Source organism: Anas platyrhynchos, chromosome 3 (assembly GCF_047663525.1).
Source record: "Anas platyrhynchos isolate ZD024472 breed Pekin duck chromosome 3, IASCAAS_PekinDuck_T2T, whole genome shotgun sequence".
Classification (NCBI taxonomy): domain Eukaryota; kingdom Metazoa; phylum Chordata; class Aves; order Anseriformes; family Anatidae; genus Anas; species Anas platyrhynchos.
The window spans coordinates 66,928,897-66,953,302 of NC_092589.1; the positions used below are offsets into that span (position 1 = coordinate 66,928,897).

Here is a 24,406-nt window from a genome sequence, read left to right on the forward strand (position 1 = left end):
TGATCCAAAATATATTTTGTTCTAAATATATTCAGAAATCTACATGAAATCTTACGCATTGCCAAACCTGCTATATAATTTGTCATAAATTATATAAGATACCCCTATTTGTGTAAGCTTCCTAGAAGAGTTAAGTCTGAAGAGTTTCCGTCTTCCACCTCCTCCTCGTAAATCATTTAATCCTTAGCATAGAGCTGTGAATGAATAGTCTCCGTCCCTTGTCTCTGATCGATTTGGGAAGTGTGCAAGCTAAAGCTTGGGGATACTCAGTGTTCAGACATTCTGACCTGAGTTTTATTGCTGCTTCCCTCTGGCATCAATAAAGATCTAGCAGCCCTGCTGTTACAAGTGATCAGATTCTCTCCTCTCACACTCAGAAACTGCAGTACTCACAAGAACTAAATTGTGTGTCTGTAATTGGGTGTCTGTGATACACAGTCTGACTGGAGCCTGTGATCCTCAGTAAGACTAAATACATGCTTAAAAATACATGGAAATGGTTTGCTGTGTCAGGGATGCAGAGTGAAGATTTCTGCTGTTGCAAAGAGAAAAACATACTTATGTTGGGAACCCTCACGTGGCTCGTTAAGTCTTGCTTAGCTCTCTCCTCAGCTATGTGATATGCATTGCAGTTTAGCCTCTGTTCCTCCTGAGATCAAGAAAAAGAGATGTTTCTTTTTCTTTTTCTTTTTCTTTTTCTTTTTCTTTTTCTTTTTCTTTTTCTTTTTCTTTTTCTTTTTCTTTTTCTTTTTCTTTTTCTTTTTCTTTTTCTTTTTCTTTTTCTTTTTCTTTTTCTTTTTCTTTTTCTTTTTCCTTTCCTTTTTCTTTTTCTTTTTCTTTTTCTTTTTCTTTTTCTTTTTCTTTTTCTTTTTCTTTTTCTTTTTCTTTTTCTTTTTCTTTTTCTTTTTCTTTTTCTTTTTCTTTTTCTTTTTCCTTTCCTTTTTCTTTTTCTTTTTCTTTTTCTTTTTCTTTTTCTTTTTCTTTTTCTTTTTCTTTTTCTTTTTCTTTTTCTTTTTCTTTTTCTTTTTCTTTTTCCTTTTCCTTTTCCTTTTCTTTTTCTTTTTCTTTTTTTTTTTCTTGTCCTTTTTCTTTTCCTTTTTCTTTTCCCTTTCCTTTTCCTTCTCCTTTTCCTTTTTCTTTCTTTTTCAAAGAATTTCCTGTTTGATTTTTTTTTTTAAGATAGGTCAAAAATGCTTATTATGTGGTCTTGTATCAGAAAAAAAGCAATCTCATGGTTCAAAATCTTTGAAATCATTTGCTTTAAAGTAATCTGTAAGTATTTAAGAAAAGTAACACTTCTGACCAGAAATGCCACTTAAAGATAAGAATCTTTTCTTGCAGCAGTACCTGAAAAGAAGGAAGAAAAAGCAATGAAGGCAGGAGAGCAAGGTAAAATGAAAACAAAGAATGTTGACATTATCTCTCTTCAAAAGGCAACAACACAGAAACAAAAACCTCAGATTCAGACAGCTAGATGACAGCAACATTTAAACTCTTTGCTCTGGCTGTTATTTGCAACAGCTCTGCTCTGTTTATCAGAGCAAGAGGGAGTTTCCACCAGGAACCTGGCTTTGTCCCACTTCTAGAAAACCACCACCCCTACAAAAGCTGAAAGTGAGCAAGCCACTCAATTCATCTTAAAAGTCCTGCACTGGGACTTTCATATTCCACAGGTCCTGTGAGAGGCTTCCTACCCCAGCAGCCTAGACAGGGGTAGGGCCTTTACTCCTCAGTCTTGGAGACAGACTTGCAAAGAGATATTGCACAGACAACCTGCAGTCAGAAGAGCTGCCTTTCTTATCCCAAATGAAATATTAACCCTATGAAGAGCCTTGAAGATCCACTGCAGCTTGAGAAAACTCAAAAGGATTTTGAGAGCAGAACTTATAGATGTTTGCAGCAAAACAGTTAGGATTTTTAATGTGTGAGGTATGAACAGGAAGGTCTAGAAGTAGGAACACCAGATGAAGGGATACAAGAACTACATGTGTTGATGGCACATTGTTCAGCAAGCCACAAAGCATACATATAATTTAAAGTTAGTCAGAGCAGAAAAAAACAAGGGTCAGTCTACATTCAGGCTAAAACAAAACTCAAGCCATGACCACAAAGGTGATGGTGAGAATATTAAATATAAACATATATTTAATATTTTGAAATTTTTTATAATTTTATAATTTTATATATATATCGTTTTAAAATATTCTTTATATATATAGGTTTGGAGACTTAAAAAAATAATAATAATCTAGATAAAGAAACAAAGGACAGTGAATAAAATTCCACACATCAAATAGCGTGGAAAGGGAAAAGATCATAATCATTGTCCACTCTTGAAGTGTACAAGAAGACACAAAGAACACAAAGAATACATGGCTGCCAAACTAGGAAAAACACGGTGTGTTGGGCTCATGGTGGCTGGCAGTGCTTGCTCCCTGTGACACTGCAAGATCTTCTGAATATATTAACTGGATACACACATCTCACTGCCTAACTGCTGGACAGAATGCTTGGACACACTCTACTTGGGATTGAGGATGTGCAAATGAGAATGAGCTTGCAAGTGAGGGAAATTCTCTTTTCCCCTCCTATCAGGTCTCCTATCGCGACCTTCTCCGTTACATACATTTATACCTATTATTATTTTACCTTTCAGCATTGTATCCTGTAAACTAGCTTCACACACTTGTTAATATATAAATAAATAATCTCTTTATTTAAAGGTAGTATGGCAAGGAGCAAAGTAGTAAAACATTAGCATAAAGACCTAAAGCTTGTCAGCACTGGCTCCCCTTATACAATATATATCCACTTCTTTTCTGTTGTATTACTAGCTGCCTACCAAGGTGATTTATGTATTTACTCATGCTCATATTACCAATTAGATCCCTGATGATGAATTTGGCATTTTCAGTCTTTTCATAATAGAGTTTTTCCAAATTTGCAAGTAACCTTCAGAATAAAGTATAAGGAATAATTACAAGTGTAGTTTTGGTCAGCTGAGCTGTTATTCCTCTCTTTAGTTTCTCAGCTTCAGCTTTACTCAGCGTTACTCAAGACAGAATAGGCACCCTGCAGCAGCTGTCAGCTGCTTGTTAGTTGTCATGGAAAATGTTATAATTAGGTAGGCCTTGGCCTAGATTTCATTCATTTTTAGTCTGGGTATTTCCACACTATTTTCCATTGCTGTACAAGTGCTCCCCAGCCACCTGCACTATTTGACCTCCTCATACATCAGTGAGGTGGTGTTTGCTGTAAGATTTGTCTCTTCTACAACGTACCACCATTACATGGGATGTTATTTGCAAAATATTTTAACTGTGCCATAAAGAGCATAGATGGGGCAGTACAAACTGAAGTTTCAAATGGATGGCATCAAGCTGGGAGTTTCAGGATCCCAGCTGATTTTGATCCCCAAGTTGCTCAAACAGGGGACAACATATTTCTCCTTAGAACAGTCAGCAGCAGCAGCTCTGTCTCCCCATATCCACAACCATCTACTTTCTCCAAGTCAAAACTCCTCCTCTACAGCTCCTTCCAAATGCTGGCAGCAGCTCAGGTCCTCAACTGCACATAAATGAACATGAATATTTTAATTAAGTAATTGTGACTGCTTCTCATTTCTGTGCCCTGTATGTGCTGCCAACACGCTGGACTTTCAAAGACAAATGAGCAAAAACAGATTTTCAGAAAGGTTTTTTGTATATTATCACACATCTCTATTTCTGATGGAAAAAAAAAAAAAAAAGAAAAAGAAAAAAAAAGTGATGGGAACAGCTCTGGGTTATGTTTTGACTTAAGAGAAAACTGTACTGAATTCACTGATCCCAGGTATCTGGAAGATCTGAGTAAAAGTGAGGACTCTTCCTTAACAGCACAGTATGAATTCATGAAGAAATGTTTTTTTAAACTATTTTTTGGATTGATAAATAAAAATGCTTGTTCTTCTATGTTTTGTACAACTTTTTGTACATGTCAACAAGTAGAGGGAGTCTGATCTGATCAAAATTAGAATTTGTGATTTAAGAAAAAACGAAGAATATGGAGACTTGCAGTAAAATCTGGTGTGTCAGCAGTTCTATTTGTTTAGCAATTAGGGTGTAGTTTCATTGTTTCAAACCTCAACAATGGTTTTAGTTGTTTAACATGCTGTTGTAGCTTTCACCTCAAATCCCTATTGACTGGAAAAGGGCTAGAAGGTTGTAGCAACATTCCAGTTCACTGATCTCTCATTAGTAGTAAAGCAAAACTACATGTAACATTTCTGATTGTTAAAAGGAAAGCAAGCAGTCAGAGAACTGCCAGAAGTGTCTGAGAAAAGACAGTGCTTTATCTCTTTACCATATTTATTTGACAAATGACATGATCAAATGTCAGGATATTGTCAGGGAGTTAGTGCTTTTTACTAAGGCAAATGTGAATACGTAAAAGAAATGAGGAAACAGCAAATATATTGTCACGTAATATCCAATATTATTAAGAAAGAAGTTAGCTAGAATCAGTTAAAGACGGTTATATGAAATTGACATTTTTATGTTTGGTTGCATGTCTGCAAGATACTAGGTGAAAAACATGAACATTTTTCACATTAACTATCAAGCAACAATGGAGAGGAAATAATTTTCAAGCTGTATTTAAGCAGTGAGGGACAACATTTCTTTAAACATATTTTCAATATCTGTTTGTATTAAAAAGTCTTTTCCTGTGCGAACATGTATTACAATATTTATTTATTTATTTATTTATTTTCTCTTTTTATGTCTGCTTCACTTCTCTTTTCTTTCCTCAGATAAACCAAAGATGAAACAAGCAAGTAAGATAAATATTTAGATACTTCTTCCTAACTCGTTAGATCAATGTCAGATCTAAAGATGGGGGGGGAAAAATATATATATATATATATATATATATATATATGTATATATATATATATATGTATATATATATATATATATATTAAAGTTCCTGCTGCTACTGGGCATTGTAGATTATAGTTGATTAAACAGACTAGAACAATGGGTATGTGGAGAAATGCTAGTCTATTTAATCCAAAGAAGCTTTGTCCCATTAATGTATATTCTTCCTTGTCAAAAGGAAGACACTTGTGCCATGCAAGCATGGTAAATTTATTTACAAAGTTTATTTATTATTACATTTATTATATATATACAAAGTCTATTTATTATTCACACACAGTTCTTCTCTATAAATCTGTTAGGCTCACTACAGGTCTCAGTTATGTTGTCTGATCTCAGTAAAAGCTTAACACTGAAAATCAAGACAGAGCAAGTAGGAAAAGGCTCTTCTATTGGATTTGTGCTGCAGGTTGTTATTTTAGCAAGTTTTGCCAGACTATCTAATAGACCTCAGCAAGTTCAGTCCTACAACACAGCTAGTGTTTATTTATTATTTAAGTTAATATTTACAGGTCAGCCCTGGACCACTCTTTGAATTCTTCTGCATCATCTGTGTCACCATCCTAAAAGAAAATTTTTTCTCCTGGATATGACAAAAGTCTCCAAAGCACCAGATATTTCCTTGTTTGGGGACCACTTGGGGCTTTAAGTTTTGTCAGTATTGACTTAAACTTGCAGTTAAGAATTGACTAATTCTCTTCCTTTTTTTTTTTTAATAAAAATGTATTATTGAAATAACTTTTTTTTTTTTACAACAGTTTAGATAACTATATTCTTAATTTTGCACAAAAACTGTAAGTTTTTATGGACAGGCTCTTGAACATGATGGGTTTATATTGTGCATTACATTTTTGTTTGTTTGTTTGTTTACAAACATATATGCTTTTTTCAAAGCATAATAGTGTACTATTTTTCTGTGTTACTTGGTTTAAACACAAATTCTTTTTTTCATATCATAAATGAGAGGTCTGTGTCTTCCATACTCCCTTTTCTGTAGCGAGCATTGTACAGAGCATGGAATTCTTCTCAGAAATTTTCATTAATTCATGAGCACAAAGGACATATCTTTCAGCCTTCTCACTGATTTTTTTTTCTGTTAGCACTGACCACTGTCATTAACTAAGTATTTAAATATTAGTGTTACTTCAGTTTTCATTAGGACTATTAGAAATACATAGCTCCTCCCTATATGTTTCATGGATATTTGCAATGAACTGTTTGTTTTCTCACTTTGAAAATTAGTGACTGAATAATAAAATCCTGAGCACAAAACCTGAAGGTAGAAGCAGGAGAGCAGAGGCAGCTTCTGAAGCAGATGTCTGGGATATGGTGAGGATGGAAAAAGACAGCTTTCAGTGTCAACAGTAAATGCAGTTTTTTCACCTGATGGTTACTTCTGATATAAATACAATTTTATCATGTCTGAATTCCTTCAACGTAGGTTCCCTGTAAACTTATTTTTTTCATAGACAGAGTCCAATAATAAATCATGAACAAGAAGCTTTATTGATAATGATGATAAATTGCCGTTGGACACATTCCATGTTTCCATAACAAAAGTGACTTTGTAAATTGTGTGTGATTCCCGGAAGTAAACAATTATTACTGTGGATAGCCACTGTAGCTCTGGAAGTTTCAGATCTATCTGCTAAACACAATACAACTTCCTACTCACTTGGAGTCTTGAGCTTGTATCCCATGTGCAGAAACCAAGGGGATCTTGTAACAGATCTTTAAGCATTTCTGTCACTGAATTGCTTCTGAGTTTCCCAATAGAAAGATTTTTTTTTTTTCTTCATATCTGCTGAAGAACATTGTATTTCTTTTCCAGGAAATGCCAGTTAATTACTGCTTCTCAGATAATATATATATAACCACTGTAACCAGTAGTCTGTACTTAATATTCAGAATTCAAAGTCCAAATCTGTTCTTTCTATTTTTGGACAGCCTAATCTGTTGTCTTTTGGAGAAGTGTGAGGGAATCTTTGGTTTAATTAGCCCAGAACCACAGTCTCATGTTTTGTCTGAAATAATATTCTTGCTTTCTGTCTGGACCAGATTATTTCTTATGCCTTTTCAAAGGGACTACCCCTCATCATCCAGTGTCTATTAAGGATGTGGCTTAGCCATCTCCACTACTTGTCAGTAGGCAGATTAAAAATAACTCTTTGTCCTCCTATTTGTCACTATTGTGTTGCCTTCAAATTAACACGTATTTAATTCTTGTAAAAGAATATTTTCAATAGAGAGATCCTTGGACTTGCTTAGCAAGAATGAACAATCCCAGATGAGGGAAGTACCTACTGCCACATCTAATAAGTCAAAACTGGCCAAAAGTGGGGTTTTGTTTTATACTTTCTGGTTAAGAAAGTTAAAATATCCTTATCATATATTAAGATGAAGCTTTTAAATTTATAGACTTCATAGTTAAGTCAATAAAACACATTTTGTGACCTACAGTCATTCAAAACCAAAATGGTTGAATTTTGTACAACTTCACTGCTTTTCACTGTTTATTCTGATTTACAGATGTAGTCTCTCACATGATCTAGATGCTTCATTCTCTTAAGATTAAATCTCATTTTTTCATTGCTTCTAACTGTCACTTTGTCGGTGTGAATATTTATTTTACAGATCCTGGAAAAGACAAAGAATTGAAATCTCCAGCTGCTACAAAAGATAAAGGTAACGCTGAAGGACAAAACTGTATAACACCCAAAGATATATTTGCATCAAGAAAAAAATCTTGCAATTCATTGGGCTATTGTTCATAATATATAGATAGCTTAGTTAGCAAATTATTAGTGTGATATTAGTTCAGTAAATTTGTGGTAAAACTTTGTTAGCATTATAAGAAGTGCAAACAGTTCTTTAAACAGCTAATAGGAAATATTTGTAAAAGCCCACTGAAGTCCAAACTCAGAATTTAGGAACACTATGAACATTTGCTGTTAAATGCTGAAAAGTGAAATGAGTTTTGAGTGATCTTCGTTCTTTCATCACAGTTAAGAAATTTTCATAATTTCACTTTGTCAGCATGCACAACGTGCAGACAGTGTTTTGTACTACACATCTGGTTGGTATCATGGCTCATTGAGAAACTAACAGTTTTTCAATCAATTGTTAACCCAGGGGTATTAGATGTTAACCTTTTATCACTCTAGCTTGAAGATTCATAACTTATTTTTTTTTTACAGAACACACTAAAGAAAAGGAAGGAAAGAATCCTGCAGATTTAAAAGATAAAGGTAAGGATACATAAAAGAATGTAATACTTGTTTTAAAACAAATAGACACACAAAGAAGAATGAAGATATTAACTTAAAAATCATTAGAGATCTTGCCCATTAGAAATCTTACCAAACAATATTTACTTGGCTAAAAAAAAAAAAAAAAAAAAAAAAAAAAAAAAACCAAACAAACAAAGAAATAAATAGAGTATTGAAAATCAATTAATATTCAAAAGTCTCAAAAGTAATTAAATAAATATCACAAAACCACTCTGAGTTATAGTTAAGATGCTTCTTAAGAACTTTTTCTTTTCTGAATGATACGAATAACAGGAACCAGTTAGTGAAGTTTGTACTGAATGCTTGCATAAATCTGTGGATGCTGTAAGAACAAATCCATGAGTGGATTTATTTATCCATGATTGGATAACAGGCTTTCTGGGCTCTGTGAAAACTCATAGCTTCATCCAGTCAGCCACCCGAGATATGTGAGTTTGTCTGAATCTTCCTTTATCTTCCTTTATCTTTTTTTTAGATTGTTCTGGTGAATTTATTTACACACATTATTTTGTTGGGTGCTTTTTATTAATTTTATCACTTCCCTCCTTTCCAGAGATAGGTGCATTTGAAAGGAAGAGTGATTTATGTTTTGAGATGATCTTTAGGTTCTTCAGGATAAAAAGAGCTACTGTATAGATAGGCATATTAATGTTTATTTTAAATTTAAGTCATTACATACTATTTCTAACACAGAACTAAATGAAGAGGGTAGTTCAAGCACCACAGAGAAGATGAAAAATAAATTTTAGTGCATATGCATTCTATTCCTAATGTACACTGGCCAAATTTACATGAGCTTGGTTATATGGGCCAGAATTGTGTATCAAAACCCTCCTGGAGTCCTGTGGGTGTCTCCACAGGCTGCCCATTGCTGTTATTCACTGATGTGATTGTGCTGGAAAATTCAAATGGATACTTGTGACCTGCATGGAGCAAAAAGGCTCAGCATTTTGAGAAGAGTCCCAAAACATTTCCTTCATAGCAAAAGTTTCCTTGGAATAGATGGAAATGAGTTTGCCAGCCCTGAATGAGCTTCTCTAGCTCATTCTTCACTGACTGCTCCTTTGGCAGTATTTTTAGCAATTCAGTCAAGGTGTGAGTGACTTCAATCACTATTTGAACAGGTCCTTCTAATACGACAGAGGAGTCTAGACCTTCTTCAACTGGTCTTCATAAAGGGGCAGTCATGACGTGTTAAACACAGGTTATATTATATCAGATTTCTACATTTTAGGACAGTAAGACAAAAATCTCTGTAAGAATTCCAACATATTACCAGACTGAGCTTCATACCACTTTCTTTACATCATATAATACAGTCATATATGTCCCAATGCATTACTGCTGCTGACAGCAAGGCTTTGGCCTACTACTTACTGCTGAGTACAGCTGTGTACAGCCTGCAGGCTTCTGAGTGGCTGCAGCAATGCTGACGTCCAGTCCAGTGAAGCCTGAACCCTCAGGTCCTGAGAGTGCCTGCTGATGCAGCCATCACTGTTTCCTATAATAAGCATGAAACTTTCAGTCTTTGTGTATAAAAATGTGGGTGTTGATTAGCTACCTGACTAGCTCAGTTCAAAATATGTTGGCAGCCTAGACCCTATAGGAAGAACTTACATAGCTGTACAGAAAGGGAAAAAAAAAAATGCCTTTCTAAACTATGTGCTTCTCCTATTGCGTTTTGGATTACTCAGCATATATTTAGTACTATTAACCACTCATCTTACACCCCATGTTCACTCAGTCTATAATTTGTAGAGTAATCAGAGCCGTATCTGTCACTTATGTCATACTTCTCCCTGTCTCTCCTCTCTTCAGGTCTCCTCAGTGGCCTCTACAGAGGCTGACCAGCTTATTGGGGCCTTCTTTTCACTGTTACTGGCAAATATAAGGACTTTAAGATTGTACGCACATCCTAATAATGTATCTTGGGAGTTTGTTACTATTCCTGTATGGCCAAATAAAGGAACATTTTTAAATAAACTCTTAAAAACTTGTGTTGATTAATGTTTGCCTGGTACCTTTTTCAGTACAAGAGGCATACCCCATACCCTTCTTTGAAGGATGACATAAGTATTAATGAATAAGGATGATACCCAAACCAAAAACCTTACCGTAAAGCAGGCTATTTTTCTTAAATTGTTGTAGAGTGTTTGTATTTAAAGAAGAGAGAGGAAAAATAAATCCCTGAATTTGGAGATCTCTCTAAGAAACTCTACAGTTCACAACCTCACAGTGTTACCCTATCTATTTTATGAGGTCAATAAATTATCTTGAATCTTAAAGTCTAGTTTTATTGACAGTAAGAAAGGAGAACACTGAAAGAATATATTTCCCTTGTCTTGTGATAAAAGAGTACTTGTGATAAAGAGGTACTCAGGAGTACTTTTGAATTTATAACTAGCTTTTCAGCTGAAGTAAAGAAGACCACTTAGAATAATTAATATAAAAGTTTATTTGCTGTTGACATGAGTATATCTTAATAATGTGAGGCCAAGAAAACCCTAGGCTATAATTTACCATTCTTTTTTGTTTGTTTGTTTGTTAGATATCTTGCCCAGCTAATCAGAGTAGAAGCTCCTTCATCTAGAGTCTCATAGAGTAGCACTAAAAGCTTATGATATATTGTACATAACTCCTCACTGATTTTTTGTAAGAAATCCACCAGAAATGCACTATATTGAATTATTAAGGTGACAGCATTTTTGTTCTCCATGTACTGTAATTTCACTCATGCTCTGTGTTGCATGATATGTTTTCCAAACAAATGCTCCTTTTTTTTTTCCCTCATGTTTGCTTTTTTCCCTCATGTTTGCTTTCCCTCATTTTTGCTTTAGGATATCTTTGTATCTTTTCTTGTGTAAGTTGTATGTGGATAATAAGTCTTTATTTTTATGCACAGAGCAGTAGGGGAAATAAGTCAATAGTGTGTATTTCTTTCTTGCCATATACGTAATAACACATTGTCACTGAAGAAACAAATGTGCTGATTTGCTTTTGCCAAAGCAATTCATTTGCTTCTTTTAAAGTAAAAATATAGTGAAATAACATCTTCCCCATAGCACTTTTTTATCTTAACTTATAACATATACAACACATATTTCTCTTTATCCATTTAAAGTTTTTTTTTTTTTTTTGTGGGACTTGCCTATCTAGAAATGAAATCCCCTACAGATCTTAAGCAGAAAGCACTGAAACACAATGTTGGTTCAGTTAATATTTCCCCCTATTTACATCAATATATTTGTTGCTGTTGCTTGAATGAAAACCAGAACTTTATCCTGTAGTTCGCATACTGCTCCTGCATCTTCTGATATGATTTTCCTAGTTTCCCAGCTTCACCTCTAAAGTAGCATGCGTGGAGAAAGCAGCAGGGTGAGTGTTGGCTTTAAGGTAACTTTGTTTTTTCCCTTCTGGGACCAGCAGTGAAGTGGTCTAAAAGCAGATGTTTAATCAACCTTTAGAGAGTCCCTGTTTAAACCCCTGAAGATGAAGTCCTGCTCCCTGGAAGGGAAGCAGGACCACTGATCTTAGTAGCCTTGTCTCATAGGTTGGGGAATCTGATGCACTGTGGAAAGTGTCCTGCACTGATGGCTGCATCCAAAAGTTGTAAGAGTCTAAAGTGCCAAACCTGTTTTAGGAACTACAATTGTAGGAAAGCTCAGGTGGATGGACTACATGCATGACAACAAGACAAATATATATTTGGTGCCACCAAAGCCACCAGGCCAAAGCAATGGTTTATGCCTGTAGCCGTAATAGTGACTACTGATGTTTGAGATTGCAGGTGTTCACACAAGGTAAAATGGTCAAGCTGGGAAACTGTTGCCTCAAGGCTCCCTTATATAGCTCCTTCAACAAATTTCGAAGTCTTCATGTTGAAGGTTTTTTTTTTTCAGTCCCCTGAAGGAGACCACCTGCTGCTGTGAAGACCAAATTCCTAATTTAAGTACTTATCACTGAATGGTGTTATTTCTCCAAAGGCTTCTGCTACACTGGAAGTCAACATTTTCTGTAACAACTCACACTTAAAACCAGATGGATAAGTGGGATCACATCCTGATACCATGGCAGCCAGGAAGATGATGATTTTTAAACTTATTTTGGGAAGGATCTTCTTTTAGCTTTATCTGTTTTCAAAGAAAATTTGGTTAGCTTTCATTTGGAACAAATGTCATGAGGTTTTTTGTTTGGTTCCTTTTGTTGTTGTTGTTGTTTTCCTAGATCCTTAGGTGTTATATCCTGTCAGATGTAGTGTGATTGGGTCTACTCAGCATCCCAAAGGCTCTAATGTTCTTTCCCACTTTGAAAAAAAAAAAAAAATCCTTCTAATATTCTCTAATACATAAACAGAATTCAAGAGGCTGCTGTTTTCAAAATAAATTAATAAATAAAATAAAATAAATAAAAGAAGAAGAAAAAAATATATAATATAATATAATATAATTTAAATGGTTTATACATCATAATCTATGTTTTTTCTGTACTTGCTGATCTTAAAAGCATGTTTCCTAGAGGACTGAAGCACAATATTAGGCCCATCAGAGAATACAGATAAAACTTTTGTCTTCATGAAGTGTTGGATAAGGCTCTAAGAATTTCTAATCCTGTGGCACTACTTGCATTTGCCTTTATTCCTTTCTGGTTTCTCTCTTCTGTGAGGTCTCCACAGAAAGTGTGATATATATTCTTTATATTGTAATTGCTAGTAATAACTATTGCACCTTAAAAAATACAGGGTGGTCACCAGAGAGAATGTAAGGAAAATAAAGGTTGAACCCATTGATGTTCACAATTACAGTCTTAATTTTTAAATGCTTATAACTTTTTTTTTTCTTCTAACTTGTCGTGGTTTAACTCGGCCAGCAGCTAAACACCACGCAGCCGTTCGCTCACCCTCCCCCCTCCCTCTCTGGGACAGGGGAGAGAAATGGAAAGTGAAGCCCATGAGTTGAGATAAAGACAGTTTAATAAGACAGGAAAATAACAATAACAATAACAATATCAATAGCAATAATAATAATAATAATAATAATAATAATAATAATAATAATAATACAATGATGATAATAGTACTACTACTACTAATGTGTACAAACAAGTGATGCACAATGCAATTGCTCACCACCCACTGACCGATGCCCAGCCTAACCCCGAGCAGTCCGGCCCCCTCCCCCAGCTAGCCACCCCTATATATTGTTTAGCATGACATCAGATGGTATGGAATACCCTTTTGGCTAGTTTGGGTCACCTGTCCTGGGTCTGTCCGCTCCCAGCTCTTACTGCACCCCCAGCCTGCCTGCTGGAAGGACAGAGCAAGAAGCTGAGATGTCCTTGGCTTAGTATAAGCACTGCTCTGCAACAATTAAAACATCGGGGTGTTATCAGCACTCTTCTCATCCTAAGCCAAAACATAGCATTCTACCAGCTACTAGGAAGAAAATTAACTCTGTTCTAACTGAAACCAGGACATAACTGTAGAAATCCAATCCTATCTTCTAAATCTCAAAAACTTAATTACTTCCCTACAGAGTCTCTGAAAGGAAAAAATCCCAAGAATCCAGAGGGGTCAAAGGATAAAGGTAAGTGAAGTTAAGAATTTCAGAGCTGAATATTGGAATGGCTATTTAATGCTCAAAAAAGGTCTTAAGTAGTAAGGATATGCAAAGATAGAACACTAAACCCATTCAGGTTCATGTTTGACTTGCTTTATCCTTGTTATTGTGTTTGACATTTGTACTGTATAAACTCCCAATCATAGTAACTACCTGGGATTCTTTTAAATTGACAGCTTTGAATTTGCTTCCTGGGGAATTTATTGGCAACCTTACTTATTAGCAAAACTGACACCTACATCTCTAATCTTTCCAGATGCAGGAGGTTGACTTGCTAGCTGTGTGCACAGAGTTCACAGATTGTTTGACACTGTTTCACACTGTTTGACAGTGTCTGTTTGGAGAAAACCCTAACTGTTGCATCGTGACATATAATACATATATATCACATATATGTCATATAATATTATATATATATATATATATATATATATATATATATATATATATATAAAATATGGTGAACACTAAAAGAAACAGTTCTAGGATTCGTGGGCACTGTCTACGTCCTGGAGAGTACATAAACAGCTCAATCATTTCAAGAAAGCAGCAAAATCTAGCAGAGGTACAGATGTACAGATCGTGTCAAAGATCCATTTTCTTGGAAGTTGGAGGTATTCCATGCAGTTAATGTCTGGCAAATTATGTAGTATTGAATACACATTAGTATACACAAAATAGTGCACATCTGGGAAGAATTTAGTATTTCTTCAGAATTCTTCAGTGTAACAAAGTCAAGGCACCATGTGCTCACATATTAAGGAATTCTCCTCTCTGTCATGCTTGTCAGTCCCTGCATCTCGTCTGGACACCATAAAAATATAGTTTTTTCTTTATTTAGCCAACTACTGGATTTTCTTTTGTCCTTGAGATTCCCTTGCCACATGCAGGAAAATGAGAATGAGAATTTCAATGTTTTTCTCATCTCCTTTAATCCTTTGGCATATGCTGCAGAAAAGAACTGAAACTACAGTTAAGTTCTTGGACAATGCATTGTGATATATGTGACTGTAGATTCTGAGGACACGCACTGCTCTTATTTTATACCCAGCTTGCCTGTGATTGTAAAAGGCTATATATATGCAGGAAGTAAAATCTTGTTCACAAGCAGTACCCATATGGCTTCTTTTATATTAAAAGAATAACAGAGTTCTGAATGAGTAACTGGTCCTTTTGTCATTCCTGAATAAAGAAATCTCCCACTTAGGTTTATCAGCAACCTCTGGCATTCAAGTCCAGTATTCCTAATATTTTAATTATATCAGTGTAGATTGAATTTTTATTTGAGTTCAGCAAAAGAAAAATCCATTGATGCCAACTGCTCTATAGAATTTCTTGACACTTTATTTCATTCCCTACTTGAAAGACAGCTAAATAGTTTCCTCCAAATGCAAAGAAACTAATGACATATTGAAGGCTTATTATTTTACATATCCAAGTCTACAAGCATGAATGAATGACCTTGTTGTTTTGTCCTGTTCTTTATTTCCGTGCTGTTAAATCCATTTAATTATCTCATCTTTTTTACTTTCTACATATCAAATTGTCTGACTTGCTTTCTTTTCAAGTGTCATCTTATTTCTCTAACCTGACTTGTGATACTTAAATGTTTCTTTCTAGAGACTGGTAAAAGAAAAGATGTGAGGCCTTCAGCAGTCTTAAAGGAAAAGGGTAACTTCTTATCATTATATGGCTAGGAAATAACCAGTTGTGTTCTTGAAGGAGTCTGTTGGTATTAATACATTTTGCAGGTTCAGTATATTTTGAATTACAGGTTTTTGGTGAAAAGGAACTAAACCTATCTCCCTCACATTTAGTAAATCAAAATGAGCAGTGTCTTACACAATTCAGAAATAAAATAATGCTATTTACTATTCTGTTCTTTAACTATTGTCTGACATGCATAGCCAATATTGCAACAGGAATGCTGGTCTATTCTGAGTAAATTATCAAAAGAGCTGTTACTAAATTCATGATAGACTTCACAGGAATGTTTCACAGGAGTGTTTTGAAAGGCAGTCTTTGCCACTAATTCCGTGGGAAGTATTTTTGGTTTGCTTTCAAATCTTAATTTGAGTCTTTTATTGAAGTAAATAAGTTCTAATTCCTAACACCTGTCTATGTCACACTTTTTGCTTGATGAGGTGTTGTGCATGTTTGTTATAGAATAGATGGGCATAGTGTATATTCCTAATAATAACTTTCTCCTTTGATTTTTGTGTTTGATATCTTTTTCAAAAGGAAAAGAAATGAAGGTTTCAACTACAACTAAGGAGAAAGGTAACAATCACAAGTTGAGCTGGGCCTTAGCATAAGACTTATTTGACAAAATTGTGCAAATATTCCCAAATGAAATATTATGGGGTTTTTTGTTTGGTTGGTTGGTTTGGTTTGGTTTGGTTTGGTTTGGTTTGGTTTGGTTTGGTTTGGTTTGGTTTGGTTTGGTTTGGTTGTTTGTTTTTCACATATCTATGTCATTCTAAAATGATTCTAAAATGGCATGATTTGCTACTGTGATTTTTTTTTTTTACTAGTGTGATAAATGACGGATATGTTCAAGGCTATATAAGTCCTAACAGCAGTACTGTTAGGCCCCGAATGTTATATGGGCTTATTTTCCTCTTTCTTAGTTTTTCCTTATTCTTTTTATTTATTTATTTATAATGTGCTAACTAATAACAGTCAATTGAACCAGAGGAAGTCTTAAAAATCATCCATTTGGTTTTGAAAGCTACTTCAGTTAATTTAATAATATTATTTCCTATCTTTAGATTTTACCTAACGATCACTAGAAATATAATGAGGCAATATTTTCTCTGAAAAAAGTTATGAAAGTTATGAAATACATCACTTGCAAGTACAGCTATTTCACATTGTGCACATAGGTAATAAAGAGCAACACAACAGAAATCAGCTATTATTTTGCACAGTATTGTCATTCTAAAGCAACATAAAGTCTTAAGTGTTACAAAAGTGCTTAAATATTCTGGAACTCTTTGAAGCGCACAAAGTGGATGAACCTAGATTGTCAGTCCAAGGTCAAAATAAAATAAGGATGTATTATTTTACCATTTATTTTAGCTTATTATACTCAACAGTGAGTACCAAAGTGTGTTTTTATTTGGTGTATTATTGTTTTAATACAGCTTGGCTTTTATATTTTGAGCTTCAGGAAAGCAAGGCCTGTAGGCTTCCTACTGTGTTCTTGCAAACTTACCTGGGAAACATAGGTAGATTAATAAAGAGTCAAACTTTGATTACACCCTAAAACGTTTGAATACTGAGCTTCTAATTGAGTTTCTCATCTAATTTTTGTCTCTGGCTCTCCAAAAGTATTTCCAGTTTAAAGACTGGATAAGTGATAAGAAAAGTAAAATATTATTTATTTAAAAAGATCTAGTAGTATAAAGAAGTAATGCATATCTGTAAGAGTTTTCTAGCTGTGCTGCTAACAAATTAGCTTCAGTGAAGTGCCAAACACCCACCCAACTGTACAAAAAAAAAAAAAAAGTATTCAGAAAGGACCTAATTAACTCAGTTTGATCAGCCATTGAAACAACTGGTGAGTAACAGCTCCTTTGAAGTTCCAAAACTGAGTTCTTTCAAGAAAGAGAATGTTTATTCAAACATCATTGAACTTCACTGACTGCATTTGAAGTGGTTTATGCTCAGTATCTTTGACAATGAAACTCATTACCAATAATTGATTAACTCCATTACCTTTTCTTTATTTTTGTTGTTTTTAATATAATTCCTCTTCACATAGTAGTTCGTAGGACACATAGAAAATTTTCTTTGTACAGTAACAGTACAAAGTAGTAGTACATAGGAGTAACATTTCCAGTGAACTTGCATCAAACAGAATTTTTCCATGTGGGTTAACATTTTTTATTTTTTTATTTTTATTTTTATTAGAGATTGAAACACTGTAAAGGACATTAAAAAAAAAAAAAAACTCACATGGTAGTGTCATCTTCGAGTCTTATAGTTTACTACATGTCAAGGCACAATAGCCAAGATATGAATGTTTAATGCAGAACACACTGATTTTATTTACACTGCAGAGTAGTCTCACATTAGAGACACCCGGTGTTATTCTGATAAAGAACAATGGTTTAGATGAAGTCTGAAATAGAAGTACTATATATATATATATATATATATATATATATATATAATAACAGCAGAATATTTATATGAGCAAAGCCAGTTCAGTTCAATGTGGATTAAAAGTGTTGATACTACACAGACTTTGCCAGCTTCTCAAGTGAGATGAGTGCTACAGGCTTTAGTTTTCTCTGTCAGCTAGCATGGGTGTGCTTGATGCCTTGCGCAGCTCACTGAGATTAACTGATATCTCACAGCAGTCTGAATTCCTCTTTGACTGTAACTGGCTCAGTAAGAACTTAACATCTTTGAATTAGATGTTGCCATCAGGACAACATCAGGACAACTGTATTCTTTTTAAGTCTTGTATGTCAGGTCTGTAAAGTGGCTGATCTGAGCAGGAGTGCAGACCCTTCAATCGCTCAGAGCAAGAGTTCCACAGAAAAATGTAACCTGAGTGGGAAGAACTCAGGTTGTATACATGTGTATAGTGAAGCAACCTTACTGTCTATAATAGAATTCTGTCATTTTCCAGTCACCAAAATTCATGACACAGCAAATCTTATACACACTCAGTTTGAAGAGTGTTCAGTTCAGTGGCTCCAGGTTCTTAAAAGCTACTTCTGTCTTTTCTGTTACGTGACAGGTCTTCACAAGCCATTTCTTAGCTTCTGAGGTTACCATGAGTGCAGCACTTCCAGAAGCAAATACAACCAACTCAGTGACACTGAATATATATGACAATATATTGACATTTTGTCAGAAGAGTGTAACCCCAATGCACAAAGTGGCTTTAAGCATCCATGTGGGATGCTGTGCCTCATTAAACCTCTCTTTCTTAACAATGATAAGTGACATGTCACATAGATCAGACAGACAGTTTGAGGAAAGCCTTTGCAGGGAAAAATGCTCCAGAAAACATTTGTCCATTGCACTGTAAAGAAGTTCAAACAAATCACCTCTATGAGCACCAGTAGGTTTTTTAGACATCTGAGAGTACACAAGAAGCACTTCAATGTACATCTCAGTTTAAACTCACCAACCAAAACACACCTTGAGAAGCAGAAATGGTTGCATAAGTCTTCCCACTTACAGCGAGCTGTTAAACCCGGTGCAAACTGCGTTAGCAGCAGTGGCCACAGCATTACCCTCTTTGTTAAGATAAATACGTTACTGAAATGTGAAACCTGAATTCACACAAACTGAAGATAGAATTAGAGTAGAAAATCCTGAATAATAGAAAACCTAAATGTAAGGTAGATATATTAGGTATACAAAAATTGAAATAACAGCCTGCTCAAGTGGTCCATCCATTACAGAACCTCATTGTTGAGCATTGCCGATTAGAAATTCTTAAGAAAACATCAGGCACTAACAATAGACTTATAAATACCAAGGCTGAGACATGCTCAGAGGTTGAAAATTCGTATTGTGAGTCAGCACTTTTCTGGAGAAAAAAAAAAAAAACTTCAATAGACATTATAAAAGAGAAAAAGAACATCAATATAATGGCATTATATAAATATATTCCATTTTGTAAAAAGAAGGAGCTAAAATTTTAATTCCAAAACCTGTTCATATAAATTAAAAATGAGTCAAGTTTTATTAAAAACTATTAATATAACTTTCTCACTGTGGTTTGATACTTCTTGCTTGTTTGTTTATAGGCAAATATTCAAACTGAAAAAGAAGTAGGATGTGCAGAAATATACTTTTCATGTATATATATATAGTATAGTAGTCAAAAGAGCTTCATAAATGAAAATATGCCTACTGATACTTGGGGTATTTCCTGGAGATAGAGACTATGACACACTGGAACATCCAGTTCTCCATAACAATACTCTTAAAAGTCCTCAATGTATATGTATAACTTTTTATTCGTACATGATTATGCAAGAAAACACAATTCTTGTTGCATAACACTATTAATTACACATAACATTTGAAATAAAAAAAATTATGATTATGTCTGCCCAGAACTGTATACTTCTCAACAGGTTACAGAGTCAGGATCCTTCTGCCCATCTCTGGGCCCAGAAGCATTGTGTTCTTTTCTGCACTGAACCAGAGAAATACTGCCCCTCTCCAAAAATGCTTTTTACTCTGGGTGCTCCCTCTGAAAGGTGAGAAAAGAGGCAAGAGATTTGCACCCTCTCATGCTGCAGGAAGACAAGATCCCTGGGTAGCTCTCCCCCACTCCTTGCCCTTTTACTATGCTTCTGAAGGGAGATTTGTGCCTGTCTTTGGAATTGTGCTTGATCCTAAAAGGTATCAAGTGTCATAGACTCAGACAGGCATGGAGGAAGACAAGCTCCTGCTGGTAGTTGGTATTTTTCCTTTTGTTAGCTGTCAGTGAGAGGTGGGACCAGTTTCCACATAGAGACCAAAGGGACTCTCTTAGGAATGTAATCATTTTACTGCTTCTACCCAGTGACTCTACAGGGGCGGGAGGGAGGAAGAGTGCTGATAGTCCATAAATATACTCTGAATCACTCACCAGGGAGGTTTTGCCTTTTGAGCAATATTTTCTACAAGTTAAACAAACTCTATGTTTCCCCCCAAGATGAAACCAGTGTTAACCAGAGAACGTATGAGCTCTAAAGCTGAAGAATTCTCATGGGTAGCTGGGTAGCCCAGGTTTTTCCCAATGACAAAATTGCACCACCAAGACTTTTATCACTGCCATGCAGTTTCTCTGTGCTCAAAATGAGTCCTGAGATGGGGCTTACCCCCTGTTATTGCCTGTGCCCCTCCCTGCCTGTGGCACAAGCACTGCCACAAATGCTCATGAGACCACTAAATGCTCTGTAGACTGCTAAAGCTGTCCACTGTGAGCCCCAAAGCAACAAGATCCAAGTGATCCAAAACCAAAAATGTCCATGAGATTTGTTCATTTTACATTGATTTGCCAGCTCCCTGGAATAAGAACATTTTTGGGAGAAAAATGGTCCATGCTGAAGCAGAATTTGCATACTTGTATTGCTTTCAATCTGTACAATGTGCTTGTGTGTTGTCATTAAGGCGTTGCAGATAATGAAGAAAAAAATACTGTTAACTTATTTTGGAGGTTATTTAGTGAATGAAATTTTTCTTGTTAGGTCTCACATCAAGGCTTTGCAAATCAGGACAAAAGGGATAGTCAGGTTACACAGGAGACTTCAAACACAACATCTTCCTTGCCCACTAATAATAAAATATATGAAGATAAATAAGTTATTTCACCAAACCTGTTCATAAAAATCCTAGACCAGAGGAGGAAAAGGGTAGGAAAGGTGTTATCATTCTAAACACAGATGTTCCAGACAATTTAAAGGCTAAATTGTCCTTTTTGTCACTCACTGTACTGGTTCTTTTAACTGCAGTTTCTTAACATGAATAAAATTTCTTTTGACATGAATAAAAGCAATTCTGAACTCAGAAAGACAGTCAGAGAGAAAGAATATCCATTAGGAAGACCTGAGAGAGAAAGATCACTTTATATGGTTCTTAAATATTTTAAAACAGTATTTTCTTCTCAAGCTATGACCAGATGGACAATTTATGGTGAGATGGGCAAAGACCATATCAACTAGTTAATGCAAGCTGCATTCACTAGTTCATTCAGAAGCTGCCTACATGAGGGTGTTTTCACTTCAGCATAGCAGCATGCAATGAACAGTTATTGCAGAGTAACTGACACGGGGAATGAATCTGCATTTTATCTTGTCTTACCGACTATGCTGTCTCACATGTCTATAACCAAAAAAAAGTAAGAATTTAGTCAGAACTTCTGCCAGTTTCAGATAAATCAAGTACTGTCTCAAGGCGGATCAAGCTAAATAAGATATTTTGCAGTACTCTAGGGTTATTAAGAGATATAAAAGTCTGTTAGAAAATGGTGAAATCATAATTAAAGTTAGAACAAAAATAAATATCAGGAAAATCATGTCACAGATTCTACAGCATGGTTTTTGCAAAGTGAATGATGTCTTAGCAATAAGTGTTTCAAACACCCTAATAAAGTAATAAACATGGCCTTTATGGGGTGGTTTAAATAAGCTTTCCAGTATAGGAATTATTGCAGAAACTTAATAGTTGCTGCCTAACCAGGGCATTACTGAAAAAAAAAAAAAAAATCAGTATCTGACTAAGAAATAGAAAACGATTGTTTCATTTTCATCTTACAGCCTATTTGTAAAATAATTGCATATGCCTTGACACGTTATATTACTTAACAGGAAAAGATAGAAATAATAAAGCAGTGAAATTCAGATAGCATAAGATTAGCTAAAGAGTTCATGATCAAAAGGGGCTGTGATACAATGAATTTAGCAGGTAATGGGGGGGGGAAAGGGGAAAATAGTATCACTAATAGTATGTAATATAGACTAGAAGGAAAACAATAAAGAGTATGTCTCCAGATAAACTATGTATTGTGGTTTAACCCAGCAGGCAGCTCAGAACCATACAGCCATTTGTTCACACACCACTCCTCACCTCCAGTGGGATGGGGGAGAGAATCAGGGAGGAAAAAAAAAGTAAACACTTGTGAGTTGAGGAAAAAAAAAAAAAAAAAAAAAAAAAAAAAAGTTTATTAGGACAGAAAAGGAAGAGAAATAATAATAATAATGATAATAATAATGTGTGCAAAACAAGTGATGCACAATGCAGTTGCTCACTGACTGGTGCCCAACCCATCCCTGATCCCTGGTGGTCCCTGCCCCCCATCCCAGCCAGCCAGCCACCCTGTATTAAATGTTCAGCATGATGCCACATGGTGTGGGACATCCCTTTGGCCAGTTTGGGTCATTTGTGCTGGTTCTGTCCCCTCTCAGCTTCTTGTGCACCCTCAGCCTCCTCACTGGCAGGGTGGTTAGTATGATAAACTGAAAAGTCCTTAATTTAGTGTAAGCAATGATCTGCAACAATTAAATCAGTGTTTTATCAACATTATTCTCATCCAAAACACAGCACCATACCAGTTACTATGAGGAAAATTAACTTTATCCTAGCCAAAACCAGCACACTTTTAATTCTGGAAAGGACCCTAAGTTTTACTGCAGACAAATCAATGAAGAACATTCCTCCATATGCAGAGGAATTAGGAAATTTAGTTATAAAGAGTAAAAGATGCATCTTGTCTGGAGTGTCATATGCACAACTCTGACATGATAATGTGACGCTCAAGTGAGCTAAGAAAAAGAAACAAAAGTCTCATAGAAAGACAAATAGGGAAGATTCAGAGTACATTCAAGATTAATTAGTATGATCATGATAAGAAGACTGTAAATCACAAATCTAAGTCAAGGGCTCTTCAAAAACACCTCAGAGTAACTAGATATTTATATGGAAATGTAGTTTTCATAGCTTAGTTTTTCATAATTAATTATTGTAAATTTAGAAAGGAAGTTAAATTTAATGCCTCAGGATGGAAACCAATTTCTTTCAATAGAAACTTACAGGAGAATTTATGGAAGAAATCACTTATTTGACAGTATTCAGGCTAAATATCTGTTCCTGTCTACTGCTGTGTTATCAAGGTACAAGGACCAGACTACTGTTTAGTAGGAAATCGTGTTTTCAACATTCAAAAAGTGTTTCTCTTTGCTGAACAGCTCAGAAAAAAAGCCCCTCTGAATCATCAGTGTCTGTGAGATTAGACTGCTGGTGATTCGGATTCACATTTCTCATGCCAGTTAAATGCAATACATCCATCCTGAATATGAAATGATTTTCGTTTCTGGGGTATCTGTTATTATGAACTCATGATCCCTGAAAATGAGATGTTTACCCCTGATAAAAATATTTTGATAAAAATATGTATGATATCTATATTAACTGGAAATGTGTGATTCAAATTGAATAGGTTTGAGAAAGTGACTAACTGGATTCACTGTGAATTAAGGTTGCTATTATCCTATTTTAACAGGATTTAACATAAATTCCAAATTCAAGGACTAAGTTATAAGTCTTATCAGTACAGCAATATAAATAAATAAATAACTTAAGAATTTGTTCTTTCTCCAAATAATTAAAACAAAAAAAGAATACAGTCAGGAGCATCTCTGATATCTGAGCATCACATTCTCTAGTTCATCATTCTACTTTATTTCATGTCCTTCCCTGCCCAGCTATAATATATTATTCACATTCATTCTCAAAAGGTAATTGGTCTTTTTATCAGCTGTAGAACAAATTCCTTGGCTATTTTTTTCCCCTGCATTTCAGATGCAAACACATTGCTCAGCTTCCAAAAGAGCAAATGTAAATTGTGGTGTTTGTGTTCTTTTATATTTATTCCTTGTCATTTTAAGTTTGAATGACAGGATTTGATAAGAGCAATGCTATTGGTAATGCTAGTTAGAACGAGGTCTCTTTCATCTCTTAAGATTTGTTGAGTACTTACAGTACCTGACATAAGAAAAGTCATGGACAAGGTAAAAATTCAAGCAGACGTCACAACAGGATGCAATGGCATAATAATTGTTCATTCTGT

The 24,406-nt window shown here is 35.0% G+C and overlaps 1 protein-coding gene across 20 annotated transcripts in view; it reads left to right on the forward strand.

Moving 5' to 3' along the window:
• TRDN (triadin) overlaps positions 1-24,406 on the forward strand; it is a 239,662-nt gene that overhangs the window by 161,572 nt on the left and 53,684 nt on the right. For 14 of the 20 annotated variants that reach the window (XR_011808384.1, XM_072036042.1, XM_072036055.1 and 11 more), the window contains 7 exons: positions 1,342-1,389; positions 4,790-4,813; positions 7,551-7,601; positions 8,114-8,164; positions 13,738-13,788; positions 15,442-15,492; positions 16,063-16,101. Coding sequence is in view for 19 of the 20 variants with exons in the window: in XM_072036042.1 (XP_071892143.1) it covers positions 1,342-1,389; positions 4,790-4,813; positions 7,551-7,601; positions 8,114-8,164; positions 13,738-13,788; positions 15,442-15,492; positions 16,063-16,101 (315 nt within the window). In the remaining variant the exon portion in view is untranslated. The remainder of the gene's footprint in view (positions 1-1,341; positions 1,390-4,789; positions 4,814-7,550; positions 7,602-8,113; positions 8,165-13,737; positions 13,789-15,441; positions 15,493-16,062; positions 16,102-24,406) is intronic. The other 6 variants (XM_072036040.1, XM_072036045.1, XM_072036048.1 and 3 more) reach the window with 3 other exon arrangements.